At 33.2% G+C, this 9409-nt stretch overlaps 1 protein-coding gene across 3 annotated transcripts; it reads left to right on the top strand.

Moving 5' to 3' along the window:
- The first annotated feature begins 398 nt into the window (after positions 1–398).
- Positions 399–7611, top strand: LOC107634949 (uridine 5'-monophosphate synthase). 3 transcript variants are annotated; one of them, XM_021121719.2, is made up of 8 exons: positions 2804–3203; positions 4569–4677; positions 4935–5800; positions 6121–6204; positions 6434–6516; positions 6614–6701; positions 6792–7046; positions 7279–7611. In XM_021121719.2, the coding sequence occupies exons 2-8, from the start codon at positions 4617–4619 to the stop codon at positions 7405–7407; spliced, it is 1566 nt and encodes a 521-aa protein (XP_020977378.1). In that variant the 5' UTR covers positions 2804–3203; positions 4569–4616; the 3' UTR covers positions 7408–7611. The 3 variants fall into 3 exon arrangements, with proteins under 3 accessions (XP_016193766.1, XP_016193765.1, XP_020977378.1); XM_016338280.3 differs by lacking the exons at positions 2804–3203; positions 4569–4677 and adding an exon at positions 399–654; XM_016338279.3 differs by lacking the exon at positions 4569–4677 and having other exon boundaries at positions 2699–3203.
- Positions 7612–9409: the final 1798 nt, after the last annotated feature.

Raw genomic sequence — 9409 nt, 5'->3', positions numbered from 1 at the left:
TCTATCAATATTTATTTTATAAGTGAAACCAAAAAAAATATGAGAAAAAAAATATTCAGTGATGAGAGATCTTACTTTATCTTCTAAAATGAAAATCTAAAATTTAGAGTATCCAAATTCGATATACAAGAGGACAGAGACAAACAGATCACATTCTAAATGTGTCTATACCATGGATCTGACCGTCTGGTCGGACCGATCTAACCATGAATCAGTAGGATTAATGGTTCGGTTCATCATTTTAAACTGCTCAATCAAAAATCGGACGTGAGTTGATGAACTGGCCGAGAATCAACTAGTCGAACCGGAATCGGTCGGTTTTACTAAACGAGGCTGTTCAGATTTTTTTTCAAAAAAAAAAAAAAAGAAAAAAACCCAGCCTTGTGCCCCCGCCCCTTACCCCTTCCTTCAGATTTCAGAAAGCACTCAGGGGAGTGTGCCTGTGCCCCCGCAACCCTAGCCTCCACCACCGCCGCAAGGAGTGAACCATTGCCGCCGTCCGTCGCACTCAGGGCTTCTCTCTTCCTCTTGTCGGCGTTCTCGAAGTCTCCAACCCCTGTTCGCTCTCAGACTCACCAATCGCAGGCGCGCAGCTTCTTCCTCGAGCGTTCGTCATCTTCGTCTGCTGACTCTGCTCGCCGTGTCAGACCGAAGGTCAGTGCTCACTGCTCACTTGTTCTTCATTTTTTTAATTTTTTTTAATGCTCCGGAAATCAAATCACAGGATGATTAATTGATTATTGATCAGCTTTGGCTGCTTTGCTGGTGCTGTTGTTTTGTGAGTTTTTTGCACAGTGATGTGCTGCTAGAGAGTGAATTGCTGCTGTTTTGTGTTTGTGTCATTGTGTGTTTGTGTTTTACTGATTGTTCTGAATTGTTCTCCATGGTAGGTCTTGTTTGAGATAACAACAAAGGTAAAGTTGGTAATGAAGTCATATCTTTGTTCTGAATTGTTTTTCATTAGATGCATAGGCTTGGTTGTAAAAACAAAAATGTGCAAGGACTTATTGGAAAGTTGTGTGTAAATTCAAATTGCTATTACATTCTAATGAATGTACCTCTGCTGTAAAAAAAAATACTGTCCAGCTTTTAACATTCTCATTCTTAATTTGTTAATTATGGTTAGATTGCGACTGTCTTGATGATTTATTAATTTGTTACGGATAATAGTATCAATCAAGAAGTATTTGTTGATGATAATACATCTGTGTATAATGATTTGGCTGCTAATCCTCCTGTTCCAATGATGCTGCCATTTTTAGGGTGTTTATTTATAGTTTATTTATTATTTTACTATGAAACGATTTTTTTTTGTTGGACCAATAAATTAGTAAATTAATTATTAGAACGGTTTGATAATCGATTCGGTTTTCAGAACCTTGGTCTATACTATCCTGTATGTTTTTGGTATATCTTCTCCTGAGTTGCAAAACCCATATGAGGTGAGATGGATGAGAGAAGAAATTTGGAATTAAGGTATTTCTGAGTTGGCTATGACCTTTCTCCCAATTTTTTCACTATTATTTCTCTCCTTTTTGTCATGACTCTGCAATTCGAATCATTGAGGAACAAAGAGAATATCTCAATATGTTAAACGTAATCTCAAGGAGTTGTTTTCATTGATCTGCCTCAACTCCTTCCACATTTTAATTGATCATCATTTTCATCTATAATTTAGTCAAGTAAACAAAGGAGATAAACGAATGATCTAGGAATGGTTGAAAGAATTAACCTCCATACGACAGGATGGTCATTAGATGAGCTTTTTCAAAAAAAAAAAAAAAAATACACGATGGATAAAATTATATCCTTAAAATGACATAATAACTCTCTGAAAGTTTCATAATAGAGTATATTAAAAAATATATATGAATTTTTAAATATCAAAAGCAAAAATTAACTTAGCCAAAATTAATGGGTATGCATCTTCCTTTTTTTTTAGTTTTATTTTATTTTTATAAATTCTTCACTATTATTATATATATTTTTTTTACTCTCCTTTGCACATGTTAATTTGTTTTTATTATTATTCTATTATTTCATTGTTTCAAATTATAATATGAAATCAAATGCTCTCCTTTTTTTTTTCAATTGATATATTAACAATATTTTCCTATTGGGTTGCTTTGTTTTTTTATACTTTTAAATTTGTTAAATTTTCTTTATATTTTTTTATTAGTATAGCCATACACATTTGTTCATAAAAGAGAATATACACGGTTTTTTCAATATATTATTATTTTATTTATATTCTATTATTGTATTCTAACTATACACTATCTAATAAAGGAAGAAAAATATAAATATTTATCTTATTGAATTCACAATATCTCTATTTAATAATTTTATTTATTAATTTTACTATTATATTATAATATGATGCTTTAATTACACGTTTATGTATTTTTAATAATTATTGAAAAATAATTATATTAAAAGTATAATCTATTTAGTTAATGACTTTCTAGATATCAATTTTTCTTTAAGAATTATATAAAAATTTTAATTTAACCTTCCTAAAATATTAAGTTTAGTCTCTTTTATATTACAAAATTAATTTTTTTTTATCTTTTTCTAAAATTCAGTCTAATTCTACTCCTATATATATGTATATCAGATAATTATTAAAAAAATATTTATACAATAAAATAAAAATTCCAATAAAAATATAAATGAAATAGAAATTCATGGCTAGCTTAAAACTTGAGAGAAAGAATGAGAAAAACCTAAACAATACAGTGTCTGATTCGCCAGAGCCACCTTCCCGCTCTTTTCTGAGTCAGCCAGATTCCACTACTAATTTGTGCTTTCCGCGAATCCTTCTTCCTCTCTCCGAAGCCCTAATTGCTGAAGATCACCCCCAGCCCCCAACGCTATCTCCTCTCTCGAATCTCTTTCTCAGTTTCTCGTCACTCTCTCCGACGACCTCAAGCTCTCCCTTCCCTGCGCTCGCTTCTCCGGCGGCAGAAGCAGACGGAACCGCATCTGGTCCCTCGGCTGGTGGTGGTCGTTGTCTTCTTGCTTCTCACGGTCTCTGTCTCGCACCTGGTCTCGATCTCTCCCTTCCCTGCGCTCCTCGTCGCCGGTAGCAGAGGCAACAGATCCCGGTGCGCTGGTCTTCGTTGTCGTCTTCTTGCTTCGAGCCTTGCCGTCAGCTTCTCCCTCGCCATCAGCTTCTCCTTCGCTTCGCGCAACCCGATTTAGTGAGTTCCCCCTGTTCTTTTTGTTTCAATTTTGTTGCTGCATCACTGTACTTTGATTTTGTTGCTGAATGTAATTTGTTGCTGAAAGTTGAATGCGTTGCTGAAATTTGTTACTGATTATCATGAACCTTGAATTTGTTGTTGACTTGCCAAAATAATCACTTAGGTTAACTTAGCTTAAGTTTGTTGATCATTACTGAGTTTATTGAACCTTGAATTTGGTGCTGTTTTGCTGAATAATGACTTAGTTAAATTTTGTTGTTGTTGTTGTGAATCTGTAAATCATGTTGAATTTGTTACTTATTTATCATCACTGAAGATTGAATCTATTGTTGTCTTGCTGAAATAAGCACTTATCTAAATCTTTTGTTGTTGTAAATCTGTAAATCATCTCTTGAGATAAATCTTTTGTTCCTAAAAATGATGATAGTTGAATTTGTTGTTGAAAATGAGGTTCATTCTCTCTGCAATTATTCAGTTAAATTGTTGTCCCATACTTTCTGTTTGTATTATTATGAATTATTTTTGGTATTGATTTGTGAAAGATACACACATGTAGATATAGATGCAAATCAAAATGAAGGAAATGTTGGTCAAGCTTCAAATTTGTTTTATGAAGATATAGATGCCAACTTTCAGATTGAATTTGATTTACTGATTGTGTTATCTTTTGTTTTTTCTTGTTCTTTAAATTGAGAAAGTATTTTGTACTATTGACTAGTTTGTTATATTTTTTTGCGTCATTTGTTATGTCTAAGAATTGATATTTGATTGCTATTAATATATTTATGAAGACATACATTTTAAGTTTTAACTTTTGATTTTAATTTTATTTTTATAATTTTATATTTTTATTTAATTATGACCGGGTGAATTAGCGACCCACCGTTTGAACCAGTGACCTGGTGACCCTAACTAGGTCAATTACCGGTTCGGTTTTGATAACTATGGCCACACGAGTTCACTTCTCCCTCTCCTAGTTTCGGTAGGTGAACCCTCTACTCCTTTTTGATAGTTGATTGTTGCTATGTTGTTCACTTTTTGCTTGCTGTGTTAGCTGTTTCTTGCTGGATTTATTAAACTTTTTGCTTTGCTGCTGGTTGCTGTGTTTTTCAAATCTTGCTGCTATGTTGCTAATTTGTTAAATTGTTAAGTTGATAATTGTTGCTGTGTTAGTTGTTTCTAGTTGAATTTATTAAATTTTGTGCTATGTAATTATTGCTGCCTAGTTGTTCTTGTTTTTGGGTTGTATTTTTATCTTTATCTTTTGTTTGTTATGTTGTTATACTGTCGTGCTGTGTTACTTCAATTGTTCTTGTTGTTAGGTTTCTTGCCGTAAATTATTGGAGTTAATTTTTTTTTCAGGTATGGGCAATAATATTTGATTTAATCAAGAAGCATTCGTGGATAACAATGCATCTGCCACTAATAATTTGGATATTCCTTTGTTATTTGATTCTTGTGTCGTACTTACGTGAGATTATAAGACTTTGGTTGATGTTGTACTTTTAATTTGTGTATTTTAAGATTTACATCTGAATACAATTATGTTTTTGTGTGTTTATTTATAATTTTATATATTATTTTATTGCAACTCAGTTATTTCGGTTGAACTACAATTGAACCGGTTGAGGAAGTAGTATAAATTAGCATATTGTTGCTGTTATTCTTATGATTTAGACCTGCAGATAAACTAATTGATTTGTCTCTTTTGCATTTTGAATGCCCCAGGGTTTCTATATGGTCCTGAACAATTCTTGAAGCCCACTCAGAGAGCCAACTTTATCTTTGAGAAAATGTCTGCACCATCATCATTGATAGAGTCTCTAGTTCTTCGGCTCCATGAGATCTCAGCTGTCAAATTTGGCAACTTCAAGCTCAAATCCGGCATCTCCTCACCAATCTACATAGATCTCCGCCTCATCATTTCTTACCCTTCCCTTCTCCAGCAAATCTCCCAAACCTTGATTTCCGCTGTTTCATCCACTACATTTGACCTCGTATGTGGGGTCCCTTATACGGCCTTACCTATTGCGACTTGTGTCTCTCTGGCACAGAACATTCCCATGGTAATGCGTCGCAAGGAAATCAAAGACTATGGCACTTCTAAAGCCATTGAAGGTGATTTCAAGGCTGGCCAAAGTTGCTTAATAATTGAGGATTTAGTTACCAGCGGCACATCTGTTTTGGAAACAGCCGCACCTCTTCGTATTGCGGGTTTGAAGATCAGTGATGCTGTTGTTTTGATAGATAGAGAGCAAGGTGGAAGGGAGAATCTGGAGGAGAATGGCATCAAGCTGCACTCGATTATCAAATTGACTGAGATGGTGAAAATTCTGAGGGATCACGGGAAGCTTGAGGAAGAGACGGTTAGGAATGTTATGAGATTCTTAGATGAAAATAAGAAGGTTGCTGCTTTGACAAAGCTGGAGAAGCCTGCAACCAAAGTTAAGCCTTTGTCGTTTTTGGAGAGGGCTAAGTTGTCCAAGAACCCAACAGGAAAGAAGTTGTTTGAGATAATGGCGGTGAAGGAGAGTAACCTATGCTTGGCTGCAGATGTTGGCACAGCAGCTGAATTGCTTGAAATTGCCGAGAAGGTGAGTACTTGGTTGTTCTTTTGCGAAAATTTCCCATCATATTGTTCAATTCATTTTCAAGGACAAGAATATTTCATTTCATTCACTTGGATCATCAGCTTGAAGATTTATTTTTAATCTGTGCCCACTCTCACCTAGTAAGAAAAGGTCAATTCATCCCAAACGTTCTTTTCTGTTTTGTGAAAGTTTGAGAGGGTTCATAATTGGGCAGAATAACCAGACTAATTCTCTGGCATTTTATTATCAAGGAGGCTGCATTTAAAAGTTTTGCTATAATAATAAATTTCTTGTGAACTACTTTGGCTGGTTTTTGTCAACAGGTTGGACCTGAGATATGCTTGCTGAAGACTCATGTTGATATTTTGCCAGATTTCACTCCTGATTTTGGTTCTAAGCTTCTCTCGGTATAGTGCTAAAAGAATCCTACTTCTGTTATGTGTTATTTTTTAATCTTGATATTGTTGACTTTGGAATGGATAGAAAATATATGCTAGCATTTATTAAAATAGAATCCCGATTCCTTCTTTTGTCTAGTATATAAAGAGTGCATGACTATGAGCATTATGCGTGATAAAAGATCTTGTACATTCTCCTAGTTTGGTTGTGTCTAATATATGCTTCTTTCTATTGAAGATTGCAGAGAAACATAACTTCTTGATCTTTGAGGATCGTAAATTTGCTGACATTGGTAACACAGTAACCATGCAATATGAAGGGTAGGAGGACTTGCTATATTTTGCTTTCCCTGTTTTGGATTTATCTTATCTCTTTCTTTTCATTGATGAAATCATTCTATTATTCTGGTATCTGCAGAGGGATCTTTCGTATATTGGATTGGGCCCATATAATAAATGCTCATATAATCTCTGGTCCTGGAATTGTGGATGGATTAAAATTGAAGGTATATAATTGCAGTCATTTTCATTATACTCTGTCAATTCTACGGAAAGATGTCAGTTAATAGCCTGACATTTTCTTGGATCATATGCAGGGCTTGCCTCGTGGCAGGGGTCTATTGCTGCTTGCTGAAATGAGTTCAGCTGGTAACCTTGCCAAGGGAGATTATACTGCTGCTGCACTGAAAATTGCCGAGGATCACTCTGACTTTGTAATTGGCTTCATCTCAGTCAATCCAGCATCGTGGCCAGGGTCACCGATAAATCCTTCTTTCATTCAGGCAACTCCTGGTGTTCAAATGGTAACTGGTGGCGATGCATTAGGGCAGCAATATAACACTCCATATTCAGTAAGTTTCTGCTTATTGGCCATGCATCTTCTAGCAGATGCTGAAGTTAAACATGTGAAGAATATCATCATACTATTGATTTTGTTGTTCTTTATTCAGTTGAAAAGAACTTTTATGGATAAAAAGATGTTAGTTGAAGGGAAAGATGCAGTATATTAGTTTCTTGGTCTTGAGAACAATAGCATATCCTTTTCTTACCTTCATCTTGACGATTTGTGGATCGATTTTCCAGGTTGTTCATGATAGGGGCAGTGACATTATCATTGTTGGCCGTGGCATCATCAAGGCAGCGAATCCTGCCGATGCAGCTCATGAATACCGTCTTCAAGGATGGAATGCATACTTGGCAAAGTGCACTTGAAGGATCTATGTCAACAATAAAAGGATGGACTAAATGTGGTTTTTTTGTGCTAACCATATTTCAACACTAAAAGGAAGAGCCTAAATGCACTTTTAAGGTTGTCTTCGAACAGTAAAAGGATGAACGAAAATTGTGTTCTTGTTTGTGCTAACTGAATTCCAACACAATAAAAGAACAAAAACTCCTTTATTCTAGTAAAATAAATTAATAATTAAATGATAATATATCGTAAAACGATTATGTCATATGTTATCATCTAACTTATGGAATAACTAATCTGATTCACAATTATATCATTCAGGATCAATTTGAGACATTATTATATCCTTCAAGAGCTAAATTGATGCACACTTGCTTTTTTTAAGAGTTAATTTGGTTATTAACCTCATCTTTTGATCTTGTCCTACTGGCTTTAATTTCAAAAGCACAAGAGCATAAATTGATTCATGGCTTGAATTTGATCGTTACAATATACCCATAAACTTCGAGATAGCTATTAAATTTGGACAAATCAAAAGTCTCTTTTAGTCAAAATACATCTACAGACAATAAAATTATGATCCAAGGTTCGATGAATTACTAGAAGACTCTGAACTATGTAGGCCAACTGAACTTAGGTGATCTCTTTGGCTCACAGGACCTTTTGGCTCTGCTCTCCTTCACGGCTTCACCCATGGATTCCTTAGTCATTTAGGTCTTTTTTTTCGGTTGTAACCTATGAGAATAGAACCATATTGAGAATATTATATATATATATATATATATATATTTAATTTGATAAAGTCTTTAATTTTTATTACTAGAATTTTAATATGATTAAGTTTTATTGTTTCATAAAGATTAAATATTAAGATATATTTTATTTAAAAAAATTACAAGTTCGTAATATTATTAAAAATACTAGTTCTTCTTACTACCATTTCCATATTCTCAAATTCAATTTATCGAGAATATGCAAGAATGAATTAATTTTTAGGACGAGGGGAAAATTCAATTTAAGTAATAACCACTCCTTAATTAGCTGATTAGTAATTCATATGCACATGTTGCGTATATATATATAGACATAGTCATCAATATAATTTCTTGAGACGTGTGAATTCAAACAAATTATATTGTATAGAAGATTATTTTAGTACACATGTATTTGGAAAATATATATTACTGTTACAGACAAATTCAAATTATTGAGGAAATAAGTTAAACATACATATACATGTAATAATATAAAGATCTCGTGTGTTATTAAAAAATCTAACTTGAAAGATTCATGTGTTGAGCTGAAAGCAAAAGTTAACATCTGAAGCACATGAGCACAATCAAGTTCACTGTATACACGTCCTTGTAATTTTCACACATCAAATGCAAGAATTTTAGAGATATAATTCTTCGTATTATTTTTTTTATTAGTTTAAATTTTTGAAATAAATAATATCATTATATGATATTAAAATTTTATGTTAAAGAAATCTAGAATTCGATCTAAAAAATAAAAAATAGTATAATATATATAAAAAAATCAAGTAATTTAAAAAAAAATTCTAAAAAAAATGTTAGAAATAAAATCATTCATGTTATTTTTTTTATCGACTTAAATTATTAAAAAAATGATATCATAACAAAAAATATGTATACATGACTAAGATCAAATAGCACGTGAGAGTTGAGATATTTATTATTACTACATTAGACATTAGTGTTTGAATCTTGTAGTAGTGTTCATCATCATCATCATAACATTATTATTAATTAAGCCTGACTAAACAGCTTGACTTGTTGGATATCTTGTGAACAAAAGGAATTGTACTTGGCATTCTCCAACCCAGCTACCAGGCCATCATTATTTATTTCTTACCTTTTCATTAACCAACTCCAATTTTCTTGCCCCTTTTTGTTTTAAATATTTTCTATGGTAGTGTTTGGTTTTTTCTTCTGTTACATCCATAATGCTATGCAAGGCTTTCTTGGGGAGATATAGAAATTATTTTAAAAAATGTTTCAA

This window comes from Arachis ipaensis, chromosome B4 (assembly GCF_059453495.1).
Source record: "Arachis ipaensis isolate K30076 ecotype BB chromosome B4, ASM5945349v1, whole genome shotgun sequence".
Lineage (NCBI taxonomy): Eukaryota > Viridiplantae > Streptophyta > Magnoliopsida > Fabales > Fabaceae > Arachis > Arachis ipaensis.
The sequence above is the reverse complement of the archived record's forward strand: the minus strand, read 5'-3'. Positions and strand labels throughout refer to the sequence as shown.